The following is a 16192-nucleotide window of genomic DNA, read 5'->3' on the forward strand; positions in this document are numbered from 1 at the left end:
GACAGAGCATGAACGGGGGAGGGGCAGAGAGAGAGGGAGACACAGAATCGGAAACAGGCTCCAGGCTCTGAGCCATCAGCCCAGAGCCTGACGCGGGGCTCGAACTCACGGACCGCGAGATCGTGACCCGGCTGAAGTCGGACGCTCAACCGACTGCGCCACCCAGGCGCCCCTAAAATTGCATATTTTTCTAATCTGAGATGTTTGGTGTTAAAAGATTCAGAAGTGGGTTTTTAGATATTATTTTAGTAATATTAATTCATTCAACAACTACATATTCTGTTCATGATAAGTTACATCAGTGGTTAGCAAATTACTGCCTGTAGCCAAATCTGGCCCACAACCTGTTTTTGTACAGCCTGTATGCCAAGAGTGATTTTTACAGTTTTAATAAAAAAGAAAAGAAAAGAGAAGAGTATGTGACAGAGACTAGATGTGACCCATAAGCCCAAAACATTTATTATTTGGCTCTTTATAGAAAATGTTTGCTGACGCCTGATTTCCATGGTACTATTAATTTTTTTTTTTAATGTTTGTTTATTTTTTGAGAGAGAGAGACAGTGCGAGTGGGAGAGGGGCAGAGAGAGAGGGAGATACAGGATCCAAAGCTGGCTCCAGCTCCAAGCTGTTAGCACAGAGTGCAATGTGGGGCTTGATCTCACAAACCGCGAGATCATGACCTGAGCCGAAGTTGGATGCTTAATTGAGTCACCCAGGCACCCCTCCATGGTACTATTAAATGTTAAAACAAAAGAGTTTGTTGTTATATTTTTTCATACTTGAATTGAGAAAATCAAATAAATACTTGCTACCTTCATTGCCAAGAAGGCTACAGAAATTCATAAGCCTTATACAGAGTTTCTCTTCTTTGGGTTTGAATTTAAGAGTGTATTGCATACCTGGATTATGTTGACTTTGACCACTTATTTGGGTTATCATACAATGAAACTTGTTTGACCTTAAAATCCTGAAGCCTCAGTAAACAAGAAAGTGTAGCTGTTATAGAATTTTCAGCTTCTAGGGGCACCTAGGTGGCTCAGTCGGTTGAGCATCCGACTTTGGCTCAGGTCATGATCTCCTGGCTTGTGGGTTTGAGCCCTGCATCGGGCTCTGTGCTGACACCTTGGGGCCTTGGGCCTGCTTTGGATTCTGTGTCTCCCTCTCTCTCTCTGCCCCTCCCCTGCTCATGCTCTGTGTCTGTCTCTCAAAAATAAATAAACAGGGACACCTGTTTATTAAACAGGTGGCTCAGTCGGTTGAGTGTCCGACTTTGGCTCAGGTCATGAGTTTGGCTCAGCTCATGAGTTCGAGCCCGCCGTCGGGCTCTGTGCTGACAGCTCCGAGCCTGGAGCCTGCTTCAGATTCTGTGTTTCCCTCTCTCTCTGCCCCTAACTCACTCGCATTGTGTCTCTGTTTCTCTCAAAAATAAATCTTTAAATAAATAAATAAACAAACAAACAAACATACATTTAAAAAAGGTAAAAAAAAAAAAAGAATTTTCAGCTTCTTTGGTTGTGTATTTGTTTCATAAGTTATTCAGAAAGCCTAAGGGTATTAGGAACATGGATATAATTATAAAATCAGTGATAACAAGCCAGAAATTCATAGATGCCAAGTGTCTTATTTAAAATTGCTTACTGTGACCATAGATTAGACTCAGGTTGCTGCTAGCATTTGGTTTCTGCCATAGCCCTATATGCACATGTTTATAAGTATTTTTGTATTATTGTTAGTGTATTTTGGGGATATTTCCCAAAAGTGGTATTCCTGAATAAAAGGGTTAATGCACAGGTAGTTTTTTTTTTTAATTGAAGTATAGTTGACATACAATATTATAGTAGTTTCAGATGTGATTCAGCATTTATGCACATTATGAAATGCTCACAGTGGTAAGTATAGTTACCATCTGTCACCTTACAAAGTTCTTATATTACTGACTTATTCCCTATGCTGTACTTTACATCCATATGACTTATTTTATGACTCAAAGTTTGTACCTCTTAATACCCTTCACCTGTTTTGCCCATCCCCCGTCCACCCTCCCCTCTGGCAACCACCAGTTTGTTCTCTGTATTTATGGATTTGCTTCTGTTTTGTTTTGTTTATTCATTTATTTTAGTGTAGTAGCATAAACATCTAGGTTTGTCCATGTTGCAACTGGCAAGATTTCTTTTTTTTTTGGCACATACAGTTTTATTAGAGGTTACCAAATTCTCTTTCAACAGGAGCTATATAAGAGCTATACCATTTTTTTTAACCCACCTGCAATATAGGAGAAGCACCATTTTAAAGTATTCATGTTGTCCTTTAACTAAAATGTGACAGAGATGTGTGTATATACCTAGATCTATATAGATATATATGTTATTTTTATGGAAGGGACATAGAATAAGCCAGTTGACTATCCCCTTTATGTTTGTTGCTTTTAACCTTTTTTTAATACTTGTATATCATGTAGTTTAGCATTATTGAAAATCCAGAAGTGAGGCATAATGTGAAAGAAACTTATTCAGTCATCCTTAGAATCATCATGATCATCTGATGCTTTTGTGAGCCCTGGTTTGTTCTTTGATTTAGTTCCAGTAAGTAATTTTCATCAGTGATTTCACACTGTTTTAGGAAATTCAGCTAGTCCAGCTTGAGTCTGACTGGCCTGAACAGTTTTCTCTCTGGTTACTTTGCAGGGACTGGAAATAATGAGGAACTGTTTTACAATAGCAGCTGCAGTTGGGAAGCTAGAGTAAATGCTCAGTTTTAGGATTTTTTCTTTAATCTGCCCAAATCAAAGAAAACCTTTTATGGTTTTTAATCTGCATTTATTTCTGATTGTTAACGATACTTAAGGCAACATTAAGAAGATTGGTGATTTGTGTAGGAAGATAATGGCCTGTTCTCTAGTCACATACTTTCTGTGTTTAAAGTTCTTATCTGGACTTTTATCTTTCCCAACAGCAACAATGGTGTGGTTGGTGAATATGGCAGAAGGAGACCCAGAAGCCCAAAGGAAGGTATCCAAAAACTCCAATTGTAATGCACAAAGTAGGTGACTTTTATTTGGTAATTTCCTGTTTTTTCTGGGTCATTGTCCTGTTATATTGGCTGACAGTGAGCTAAGAAGCAATGATTTTAACCTCTGTCTTTGGTCATGGACTCTTGAGCACCTCCTGAAAGCTGTGGTAATATCCAGTAAATACAGATAAATATTTAAGGAGTTCAGACACTCTAAACCCAGCTGCACACCCAAGGCACCCTAGGTGAAGAACTTCTGCCATTCAGTGCCCTTAATACCAGTATGGAAAGGTTCAAATTGAGGCTATGATTTAAAAAAGGAAAAATAATCTTGGTTTCCAAACCTGTAAAAATGAGAGCCTCTTATCTGATATGGCCAGGGTAATTTAAGTATAATTTGACTTGAGATGCAATCATGTTTATACCAAGAAGATCAAATATTCCAGGTGGACAGGACTTTCTGGAGGAGAATAAAAGTAATGATCCAGGGTGGGAGATCAAAAGGCCTCTGTGGGTACTACCGAAGATGTTAAGGAGAACATAAGGTAGGAGTTGGTGGAGAGAACTGGAATAATAGCACACCATAAATAGTCAAGAAGAAAGGAAAGTTATTTTTAAAACAAAAAGAGCTAACCTCCTGAGGAAGCTGAAAAACAGGCAGAGTAAAGATTGGTGAGAGAAGAAAAAAGGGCCTTAATCGAGTTACTGTTTGTCAGGAAAAGGGAAGTTGGGGTTTTATGGAGCCAGGAGATCTGCCGAGTGGTGCTGCAAGGAGGGCACTGTCCCCTGAGAACCCCACAGCAGTCCAGGTAGAGAAGTAGGAAATACGTTGGAAACAGTTGTTACAAGGCCAGTTATTACGTTAACCTGTGTGAAACTAAAGAAAATTAAAAGATTGTTATCTATGAGTTATATATGTGAGTATGAATGTGGTTTTGGTACATCAAGATTTTATTCTTCTAACAAATAGTGATTGAGCTCCTGTGTGCCTGGTATTTTTCTGGGCACTGGGGTACAGCCCTGAACAAGATACCTTGTCCCTGTGGAGCTTCTAACCTATTTGGAGAGATACAGATGTTCAACAACTAATTCCACAAATAATTAATGCACTTGTGATCAGCCTACAAAGGAGATGTATAAGTTGGTATGAAAGTTTATAGAAGAGGAATTTCCTTTACTCTGGAAAATCAGGAAGGCTTCCCTGAGGAAGTGACAGTAGGTGATGAACCAGCTGAAGATTTGAAGAACTTTCTGGAAGAGGAGACATGGGGAGAGGCCTTGTAGTTAGAAGGACCTGGCTGAACTTCAGAGCTCCTCGGCGGGAGTGCTGTGGTATTTTGGGTGGGCAATTCTTCATTGTGTGGGACTTCCCCTCACTGCAGGATATTTAGCATTCCTGGTCCTCCACTCACTAAATGCTAATAGTGGCTTTGAGGTGTTGCAGTAACCAAAAGGCCTCCATCCTGGTTCTTCAAACACCCCCTGGAAGGGAGGTGCTACCCCCTCGCTAAAAACCACTGTGTTAGAAGAACTAGAAGTTACGTTGGAACAAAAAGACACAGGGCTCCCAAGAGGGATGTCTGAAGGTTTGGAAGTAGGAGTGAGGAGGGATGGGGCAGAGCAGGCAGTGCAGTTTTTATTTATAAAGCTTATGTTTAGCTTATGTTTATATGATTCTGTAAACTCCAAACCATAGAAGATTCAGGTTTTGTGAAGACCTGGTTAAGAAAAAGAATACAAATTATAAATACAGAATTGCTCTGGCCCCTCCCAGAATTCCATGCAATTGAGAGGCCTGAAGGATGCAAGCTTTACTTGTTCATGGTAAACCTCCCTCTGCTATGAGCATGTTTTACCTTTATTAGAAATAATAATAAAGGAGAGAAAAGGTATTATCAACTTCACATGTATTTTAATTATTTTTAATGTATGGAAGTTTCTCAGGACTTTCATGTTATGCTCACAGTGTTCAGTAAGATTGATCATCGTAACAAAATGACTGGCCCATAAAAAAAATTCACCCCCACTTTCCTACCTCACCCCACCTCCCATAATGGTATGCTTTTTATCCTGGTCACTGAAGCCACTGGTGAGCGCCATCATTTAGGAAGCTTTGGGCAGCCGAGATCAGATCTTTGTTGCTTTAAACAAAGAAGAGTTATGTTCTCTCTTGTGTTAACTTAGAGTTGAGTCCTAAGGTGTAGGCATTTGTGGGGTTGGGGAATTTTGTGGTTCGTTGATATCATCAAGGGCCCAGGTTCTTTCCTTCTTCTGGTTCCGTCATCTTTAGATACAATCTTGGTCCTCAGTCTACTGCTTCTCATGGTCAGAAGATGGCAACTGCAGTTCTAGGCATTTTATCCAGATAAGACCTCATCCAGAGTTGGAAAGGGGCTGTTTGTTTCTTCCTTGACTCTCAAAAGAGTGAGAAAAACTTCCCCCCAAATTCAGAGCAGACTTGGCCTCAACACACATTGGCTAGTACCAGCCTCAGCTTTAGAACTGTCATTGGGAAGAGTCATGTGCAGGATAGGTGGAAACCCAAACAAATCCGGACTCTGCCTTCAGGAAACAAGGAGAGAAATGACTATCGGGTAGGCAACCTCCAGGTACTTTTAGAGCTTGTGATTTGTGGTTTAGGAGCCAGCTAACCTAGTTGCAGTGACAGTCGGGTAGTTACTGTTTCCGTGTAGTTTTCTTAAAGGTATTAACATTTTTTTCTAAGTATTACAGAGCTGTAATTTCCACTTTCTCTTGAAGGCACAGAAGGTGAGTCCCAAGACCCTGTGACAGAGAGCGATGATGGTGGCTTCAGTGAAGAGTGGGAAGCCCAGAGGGACAACCGCCTAGGGCCTCATCACTCCACGACTGAGTCACGAGCTGCTGTGCAGGAACTTTCCAGCAGCATCCTAGCCAGTGAGGACCCAGAAGAAAGTATGTGTGTTACTCTATGTTGAAAAGTCATGATTTCCTTTAGGTGCTACATTACCAAACTCCTCAAAAATAAAATGGATCAAGAGTGGTACAGTCTAATTCTGAATAACAGAGTATAGCATTTAGTGGGAAATATTAATAGTTGTTGCTTTTCTCATAGTTACATTTGTTAATGGGCCAAATTCTGCCCCTCAGATTTTTGGAAATGGCCTTTTACAGCCTGAACTTTGGCATTTGTTTTAAAAGGTAAAAGATTTTTTGGAAATTAGTATTCCAGTAAGACTCATGACTACAATATTTATGTACAAAAATTTCATTAGTATATTTCCTCTTTGCTGTGTAGAGACCTGTGAGTTTGAATGTTTCAACCTTTTACATCATTATTCCCTTTGCTGGCAAGCACTGTACTTTATTAATTTTAAAGACAAGGATTTTGGTTATTGGGAGAAATGCAAGCATTTGTTCAGTGTCTAAGATATGTTGTCACTTAGACTTTGGTTAGCAGTTGGGGTTTCTTGGGAACATTATCAGCCAGTAGAGCCCCTCCCCGGCCCCCCTCCCCCCCCGCCCCTGGTTAGGGCTCAGTCGTCTCTTCAGTCTTAGAGATGTGATTTATTAAGAGATTAGCACATTTTCCAACTAAATTATTCTCTGTGGGTTTTTTTCCCCAGAAAAGTGAAACTCTTGATTGATTACAACATTACAGTGAAAATATTAAGTACTTTTAAAGAAACAAACACCTAAATTTCTTAGCTTCTGTACTCACTAATCACTAATTGTTATGATCTTGACGTTATCCTTGAGCTTCAGCAGAACACTTCTTACATACAGCCAGCTCAGGTTTAGTCTTTTAACTGGGTCAGAACTTGGCACATACTTAACTTTGGTGCTTGGCTGAGTTTTCCAGATGTTAGAGTCCGCTACAGTCTGTGACTTTCACACTCCAGGGAAACTAGACACAGTTGCCTCGTCTTACAGACAGGCTTAAGCTTGCCTTTGCTGATATATTCTCTGCCTGCAAAGTTACCACCATAATGAGGTTGCATCTTCTTTTCTCTTTTCTCAAAGGTGCCTACAGCCAAAAGAAAGAAGTAATACAGCTGTTGAGTATATAGCAGTCTTTCATGACTGACCTTGCAACCTGAGTGCTCTCTCCTGATCATCTCTCATGTTCTCTTTTTCTCTACTTTTTTTTTTTTTTTTTTTTTTTTTTTTTTAAGGAAAACCCAAGTATTGCCCCTCCTGACTTCAGAATGATATTTTCTTTATCTGGGACCACTATAAACTAATAATTGACATTCTTTCATCATCTTAGTATCCGATAACGTAACCATCTCTGAACAACCTTTTAAAACCAGCATTTAATCGAAAACTGAAGAGTTTTTTAATTAGAAATGTAAAATATTAAAAAAAATTTTTTTTAAACATTTATTTATTTTTGAGAAACGGAGAGAGACAGCATGGGTGGGGGAGGGGCAGAGAGAGAGAAGGAGACACAGAATCTGAAGCAGGCTCCAGGCACCCCTAAAATATATTTATCCCATGTGAAGGCTGTTGGTCTTCCTTTTAGTGAATTTCAGAATATACTTCCCTCAAACATCATGCCAGTAGCAGGCTCATCCTAAGTGTTCTACTAATCAGTAGACTTAAAATTTATCAACGTAGTAAAATTAGCCTGTTGTTTTCAGGAGTGGAAATTTGAGTCTACAGATTCTTTTCTGTAACCTCAGGGGAAGTGAGGGAGAGGAATTTTACTATTCAAGTAGAAGAAGAGATTTTAGTAGTAAAAAGGTAAAATAATACATTATAGGCAGGTTGTTTTTTTTTTTTTTTAAGACTTTATTTTTGAGTAATCTCTGTACCTGACATGGGGCTCGAACTCACAAGCCCAACATCAGGAGTTGCATGCTCTACCAACTGAGCCAGCCAGACACCCCACGGTTAATTTTAAAACAGTCTCATTACTTCCAAAAGAAATCCCACAATCCTCAGCTGTCCAGCTCTCCAGTCCCTCCCATCCCCCCCCCACTTAAAATACACAATGCAGTGATTTTTACTGTATTCACAGAGCTGTGCAACCATCACTACAAGTGAATTTTAGAACATTTTCATCATCTCAGAAAGCAAGTCTATACTCATTAGCTCCCATGTCCCCCCTACACCAATAAATATACTATCTTAGATTTGCCCATCCTGGACATTTCATATAAATGGAATCCTACACTATATTATCCTTTGTACTAGTTTCTTTCACTTAGGCCAATGTTTTCAAAGTTCATCTGTGTTGTGGTGTCAGTACTTCATTTATTTTTGTAGCCAAATAATATTACATTTTATGTATATACCACATTTATTATCCATTCATCAGATAATAGACATCTGAGTTGTTTCCATTTGGGGCTGTTATGCATAATGTTGCTATGAACATTCATGTACCAGTTCTTGTGTGGACATGTTTTTATTTCTCTTGGGTATATACCCAGGAGTAGAATTGCTGGGTCCTATGGTAACTCTGTATTTTACCTTTTGAGAAACTGCCAGACTGTTTTCCAAAGCAGCCATAGTATTTTACATTCCCACCAGCAGTGTGTGAATGCCCAATTTTTCCACATCCTCACCAACACTTATTATCTTTTTGATTATAATCTAGAGTAGGTATAAAGTGGTGTCTCATTATGGTTTTCAGTTGCATTTCCCTAATGGCTAATGATATTGAGTAATTTTTTGTGTGCTTATTGGCCATTTTTATCTTTTCTTTGGAGAACTATATTCAGATTCTTTGACCATTTTTATTTGCCTCTTTATTGAGTTGTAATGATTCTTTGAATATTCTAAATACATATTTGTTTTCAGATAACTGCAAAATTTTTTCCCTGCATTATTTTAAAAATCTCATTTCTGTAACATTTTTTTTCTGAAGAACTTAGTTTTAGTTTCTTATAGCATTTAACATTTGAAATTGAAATCTAAGTCTTTCTAAGGCTATTATATATTTTAGCCTTTATATGTGCCAAGAACGTTTCCTGTATTATTTTTTAACTCATTTTTTTAAATGTTTATTTTTGAGAGAGAGAACGTGAGCAGGAGAGGGGCAGAGAGACAGAGAGAGAGAGAGGGAGGGAAATGGGGACATGGACACAGAATCCAAAGCAGGCTCCAGGCTCTGAACTGTCAGCACAGAGCCCAGTACGGGGCTTGAACTCACAAGCCATGAGATCATGACCTGAGCCTAAGTCAGATGCTTAACCGACTGAGCCACCTAAGCATCCCCACCCCGGCCTTTTTTTTCTTTTTGTTTATTTATGTTTGAGAGAGGGAGACAGAGCACAAGCAGGGGAGAAACAGAGAGCAAGGTAGACACAGAATCCGAAGCAGGCCCCAGGTTCTGAGCTGTCAGCACAGAGCCTGACACGGGGCTCAAAACCACAAACTGTGAGATTGTGACCTGAGCTGAGGTCAGACACTTAAATAAATGAGTCACCCAGGTGCCCCTAATTTTTAATTCTTGATAACAGCCCTATGTAATAGCTCATAATCCCCATCTTAGAGCTGAGGAATTTGAGGATTAAAAGAAGTTAATCAACTTGCTCTGGATCATACAAGTACTTAAATAGTAGCACTGGCCTCTTCTGTACATGTGAAACTGGTGTGTATATTCTTCAGTCTGGGAAGGTTAGCAAGTTAGAGGGTAGCTGACCCAGTAATTCATAGCATTGGATTTCATGGGTCATATGTTTATCTTTTCCACTAAGGAAGACTTCACTCTGGCTCCCACAACTCAAGAACACTGGTTTCTCTGTAATATCTTATTAACCAGCCCTCTGCTTATTTCTCACCCACATGTGGAACACACTATACTTCTCATGGCCCTCTGCCTCTCTCCCCTGGAAGTGGTTTGTCTAACCCAGGCAACTGAACGTTAAAACCAGGGTCAAACTTCAGTTGGGAATAGTTACTTAACAGAAAAATGAAAGCCACTTTTAAAGCTTTATGGATGAATAATGGATCCCAAGTTAAAACATATCTTTTGAATCCATATTTTAGCCTTTACTTTTTTTTTTTTAACGTTTTATTTACTTTTGAGAGACAGAGCATGAATGGGAGAGGGGCAGAGACAGAGGGAGACACAAAATCTGAAACAGGCTCTAGGCTCTGAGCTGTCAGCACAGAGCCCAACGTGGGGCTTGAACCATTGAACCATGAGATCATCACCTGAGCCAAAGTCAGATGCTTAACCGACTGAGGCACTCAGGCGTCCCTAGCCTTTACTTAGTTGTATATTTTTTTGAAAAGAATTTGAAGGGAAAAAATGTTGGATAACAGAAAACCTATAGCCATTGCATTTCTTGTAAGTTTTAGGATCAGCGTGTCAATGTCTACAAGCTACATTTCAAAAAAATGGGAATGTAAAGAATTTTGAATACCCAAAACAATTTTGAAAGAGAAGGACAAATTGGTGGATTTATACTATGTGATTTCAGAACTTACTGTAACACCATAGTAATTTGGTACCTGGGTGGTTCAGTCGGGTAAGTGTTCAACTTCAGCTCAGGTCATGGTCTCATGGTTCATGAGTTCAAGTCCGCATCTGGCTCTCTGCTGACAGCACAGAGCCTGCTTCGGATCCTCTGTCCCCCTCTCTCTGCCTTTTCTCTGCTCATGATCATTCTCTCTCCTTCAAAAATAAATAAACATTTAAAAAAATTTTTAGCCATAGTAATCAGTTCAGGCACAAGGAGAGGCATATAAATCAGTGGAACAGAATTGCTAGTCTAGATGTAAATACTTACATTTATGGTCAATAATTTTTTTTACGAAGGTGCTAAAATAATTCAGCAGGAAAAGGGTATGTAATCTTTTCAACCAGTGGTGCTGGGACAATTAGATATCCACATGCAAAAGAATGAGTGGAAACTCCTGCCTCACCCTATCCATCCATCATGCCCACAATCAAAAATGAACTCAAAATGGATCGTAAACTGAAATGTTAAGTGGTTAAAATAAATTTCTAGAAGAAAACGAAAGAGAAAAACTTATGACCTTGGGTTGGGCAGAGTTCTTCAATACAACACTGATACATAGAAGAAAAAATTGATAGATTGGACTTCACCAAAATTAAAAACTTGCATTCAAAAGATACCATTAAGAGGAGAAATATTTGTACACCCAATTTCATAGCATTATCCACAATAGCCATGAGGTGGAAGCAATCCAAGTGTCCACTGATGGATGAGTGTATAAATGTGTATACACACAGCGGAATATTATTCAGCCTTAAAAAGGAAGGACATTGTAACATGCTGTATAACATGGATGAACTTGAGGACATTATGCTAAGTGAAGTAAGCCAGTCACAAAAAGACAAATACTGTATGATATGAAGTACCTAGAGTAGTGAAACTTAGAGACAGAAAATAGAATGATGGTTGCCAGAGAATGGAGGGAGAAAAGGAGGAGGAGTTTGTGTTTAATGCGTACAGAGTTTTAGTTTTGCAAGATGAAAAGAGTTCTGTGAATGGATGATGAGGATGGTAGTACAACAGTGTGAGTTTACTTAATGCCATTAAGTTGTATATTTTGCTATTAAAAAAAATTTTTTTTAAAGATACCATTAAGAAAAGGAAAAGAGGGGTGCCTGGGTGGCATCAGTCAGTTAAGCATCCAGCCCTACATCAGGCTCTGTGCTGATAATGTGGAGCCTGCTTGGCATTCTCTCTCTCCTCCTCTCAAATAAATAAACATAAAAAGAAAAAGAAAAGAAGACACAGACTGTGAGAAAAGCTATACAAACCACATTTCGAGTCTATTCAAGACTTGTGTTAAGGATATATATATGTAGAATGCTTACAACTCAATAATAGGAGATTACCCATTTAAAAAATATGGACATGCTTTGGATAAACATTTCAGCAAAGGAGAAATATAAGAGGTAATAAACACATGAAACTCTGCTCAACACCATTATTCAGAATGGCTATAATCAAAAAGGCTACCAATATCAAGCGTTGGTGAAGGAAGTAAAGAAACTGGAACCCTGAGGTCTTGCTGGTGGCAATGTAAACTGGTGCAGCCAGTATGGAAAACAATTTGGCAGTTTCTTAAAAAACTAAAGATAAACTTCCCATATAACCCAGCAATCCCATTTGTAGGAATCTACCCAATGGAAATGAAAACAATGTCCACACAAAGATGTGTACGCCTGGTCACAGCATGATGTTCATAGCACCATTATTCATAATAGCCCCAAAATGAAAACGTTCCATTGTCCATCAACTAGTGTATTCACACAGTGGAAAACTGACCAGTAAAAAGAAAGTGCAGACAAGTGCAATTTCATGGATAAACCTCGAAAATACATTACGTGAAAGAAGCCAGTCACAAAGACTACATAGTGTTACGTGTCCATTTTATGAAGTGTCTCGAAAAGCCAAACTTATAGAGAGAGAAGACATCAGTGTTGCTTAAGGCCTAGGGTGATGGAAATGTGGATTGTGGTGATGGTTGGACAACTCTACATCTTTTACAATAACTGAACAATGGGTGAATTTTATGAAGTAAATTATAGGGGTTCTTGTGAAGATTTGTTAGAACAAGTGCCAGGTGTAAACCAGGCAGTCAATAGATGACTGCTGTTATTTATTGTTCCTTGTTATATGTAACAACAGCATCTCAATGTTGAAGACCCCAGAGCAAGTCATACAGAATCTGAAACTCATATTGGAGGAAAACAAAAAAGAAAGAAAACCTAGCTAAAGCCAAAATTTATATGTCCTTTACTACTTTCTCATTCAATACAGGATGGAATATGGCAGTGACACTTTTGAATTGATGGCAAAAAGTAACAAACATTTATATTCATAATCTTTCCTTTTTAGGGGGAGTAAAACTTGGATTAGGAGACTTCATTTTCTACAGTGTTCTGGTTGGTAAAGCTTCTGCAACAGCCAGTGGAGACTGGAACACAACCATAGCCTGTTTTGTAGCCATATTAATTGTAAGTATACACTAATAAAAACATGTCTGAAATCTTCACCTCAGAACTCTGATTATGCTGTCCCTTTAAGGTAGCCTGTTTTATTTTTTGTTTTTTAAAGTTTATTTATTTATTTTGAGAGACACAGAGACAGCACAAGTGGGAGAGGGGCAGAGAGAGAGGAAGAGAGAGAATCCCAAAAAGGCTCCGCGCTGCCAGCACAGAGCCCAATGCGGGGCTCAAAACCATGAGACCACGAGATCATGACCTGAGCTGAAACCAAGAGTAGGACACTTAATGGACTGAGCCACCCAAGTGGCCCTAAGGCAATCTGTTTTCACCCTAGCTGGGCTGAGTGTGCCATTCACCTGGAGAGCTTTTTAAAAACAAATTAACTGAACCTCACTAAATAGTTTGCCACCTGGCCACCCATTAAAATTACCCATTAAAATTGTGCATCCCTGCCCTGAGATATTTAATGTTTTAATTGTGTGGGTTTTTTTAATTCCCCGGAAAGTTCTGATAAGCACCTCTGATTGGGAACAGCTGCTTTAAGCCTGGCAGTGTAGACATGTAGGAAAATAGCTGTGTTAGATCAGTCTTAAAGGGGTACTCATCCTCACTTTGTTCCTGAGTCTGGTGGTGGTTTTGCCTTTAATGCCACAACCTGCAGCAGGCAGTATTCCGGGGGCAGCAAGTCTGAGGCAAGAAAAGCTAACACAGTGCACGATGCCACATAGGTCTTGCTTGTAGCACCACAACATGAACCCCGACGCTTTCAAAACTATAAGTAACTCTTAAGGTATTTCTTACTGGTATTTTTGCTAAAGATGTGATGTCTGATATGTGTCCATGAAGTTAGATGAGAGGTGAGTTGAGAGCCATTACTTATGAGTTTATTTTATGCTGACCTCTGTGGTTTATCATGATCATTATAAACAGTTAGAATTTTCATGTGTTTTATTTTTCTTTATTTTTATTTACTTTTCTGGATGTGTTGTATCTTTTAAGAGGAAAATGACTTATTTTGGATAAACTTGAAATGCTCAGTTTTCAGACATTGTCTTAGTAGTTAGGGTAAAAAAACGGACAATATTATATGGCTGCTCTGTGTTTACAAGAAAGCAACACAGGTGTTCTCCTGCTTTCTGAAGGTGCATATTACACCACTTTGCTGTTTTCGATAACAGAAAGAAATCCAAGGAAGATTTTTGCTTTTACAATAAGGCTGTTATCATACTAATGAAGGTCTTTCATTAAAAAAAGTGGCATAATTGGAACTTTCAGGAAGTGGGGATATGCTTCGCTTTATGCTGTTTTGGCTTACAAAAGGCTTCATAGGAACGCTCTACTTTCAGATAGAGAAACTTGTATATGCTTCATGAACTTGTATTGGTTTATTCTGTGAGCATCTCTTTGCCCCCGTACAACATAAAGGATGCTTCTCGCCTCCAGGACTTTAGTCAGCCAAACTAAACTCACAGTAGCCAACTCAATATTTTACGTAGAAATTTCAGTATTATTTAATTTTTAAAAAAGTTTTATTTTTAGATTCTATTCCTTACCTAGAATTAAGTGTGTGCATAATGAACTCTGTATTGTAAAGGAAAATAAATGTTGTTTCCAAACGTAACGAAAAAATTGCCCTAAAATTTAAGCTCAAAGGATAATATTCAGTGAACTAAATACTTGTGATTGGGTTGTTTTTGCATGAAATACTTTCCTAATTTTGCCTGAGTTTGTGTCTCTCCCCTCTTGTCCACAGGGTCTGTGCCTTACATTATTACTCCTCGCCATTTTCAAGAAAGCTCTGCCAGCTCTTCCGATCTCTATCACCTTTGGGCTTGTTTTCTACTTTGCCACAGATTATCTTGTACAGCCCTTTATGGACCAGTTAGCATTCCATCAATTTTATATATAGTATATTTGCAATTAGAATCCCATGGATTTTTCTCCTTTGACTATAATTCAACCTGGGGAGGACAAAGATGATTTTACTGTGTCCACATCTAACAAAGGCAAGATTCCCAGCTGGACTTTTGCAGCTTCCTTCCAAGTCTTCCTGACCACCTGTACCATTGGGCACTGGAAGAAGATGTCTACAGAAAATGGTTTTGAACACACGTCATCGTGACGGACTGAGTCCCTCGGTGCAAAAACTACCAGATTTGAGGGACAAGGATGAGGAGGAGGGACGGACCAAGAAGTTGCTGTGCTCCCACCAGCAATTTGACCCTTGGTCACAGGTGGATTTTACCAACACTGCAGACTCTCAGGACTCCCATTACCGAGAAGTTAAATGACACGGTTTAAACCAAACAGGACTCTTCATCTTAAACTACATGTTGAAGATCAACCTAATAAACCTGTATTGAACTCTGAACCTTTTCAGGAGGTACTGTAAGGAGAGCAGGCACCAGCAGCAACACGAAAAGGTTTTTGAAAAGGGGCTCTAACTTTCACTTTCAAACCTTTCTGCTGCAGACTTATCATTTTTAAATAAGACTTTTTTTTTTTCACCTTGAGTCAAGTCAGATATGTAGGTTGATTTTGAAAATTTTTGTTTTCAAGCACTGAAACTCATCTATGGTTGCATTTCTTCCCATGGCCAGTCTGAACTTACTTGCTTTATCCTAAAAGTCTTAACCTCAGGTTCCAAATTCAGTAATTTCTGGAAAGAATGGAACTATATCTAAACGGTTTCCTGTCAGCCTTAGGTGAATTCTGGGTTTTCCACCAAATTCTTTATTTTTAGACATACTTGTAGGTTTACTTGCCCTGGATGCTTCCATTGTTCCCATCTCTCCCTGACTCCCCATAAGCATTCTCTTCTACAGCAAATGAGACAGCTCTGTTGTGGTAGCAGATGATCCGGTTATTCTAGGATTTTACTCTTTGTGTGGTGCAAAGAATGTGTTAATGAATCAGTGCTGTCAGCCTCACTGTCATAATTTCTTCAGTAGCAAATACAATGTGTGCCCAAAGACAGTAGAATTAAAGAAGAGTAAAATGGCTGGTGAAGCACTTCCTGTCCTGTTTTTTCTTTTTTTTTTACTACAACCCATTCATTGTCTCTGACACTAGGTCAGAATTTAAACCAATAGCCAAAAGCTGGTGGATTATAAAGTCAGTTGTATCAGTACAAAGTAAGAATTTGGAGAAAGCCATGATTTTACTCGGTGAACCACGGGAGAACCAAGGGTCAGGAGGCGAACCAGATGCCGAGAAGAGAATAGATGGGACCACTAACAGCCAATGGGACAAAATGAGTTAATG

General features: G+C 39.1%; 1 protein-coding gene across 3 annotated transcripts in view; it reads left to right on the forward strand.

Moving 5' to 3' along the window:
- Window positions 1-15940, forward strand: part of PSEN1 (presenilin 1) — a 72875-nt gene extending 56935 nt beyond the window's left edge. For all 3 annotated transcript variants that reach the window (XM_040477609.1, XM_040477611.1, XM_040477610.1), the window contains 4 exons: window positions 2953-3039; window positions 5770-5943; window positions 12819-12937; window positions 14682-15940. In XM_040477609.1, coding sequence (XP_040333543.1) covers window positions 2953-3039; window positions 5770-5943; window positions 12819-12937; window positions 14682-14837 — 536 coding nt within the window. In that variant the 3' untranslated portion in view covers window positions 14838-15940. The remainder of the gene's footprint in view (window positions 1-2952; window positions 3040-5769; window positions 5944-12818; window positions 12938-14681) is intronic.
- Window positions 15941-16192: the final 252 nt, after the last annotated feature.

This window comes from Herpailurus yagouaroundi, unplaced genomic scaffold (genome assembly GCF_014898765.1).
Source record: "Herpailurus yagouaroundi ecotype Mexico unplaced genomic scaffold, PumYag 141, whole genome shotgun sequence".
Lineage (NCBI taxonomy): Eukaryota > Metazoa > Chordata > Mammalia > Carnivora > Felidae > Herpailurus > Herpailurus yagouaroundi.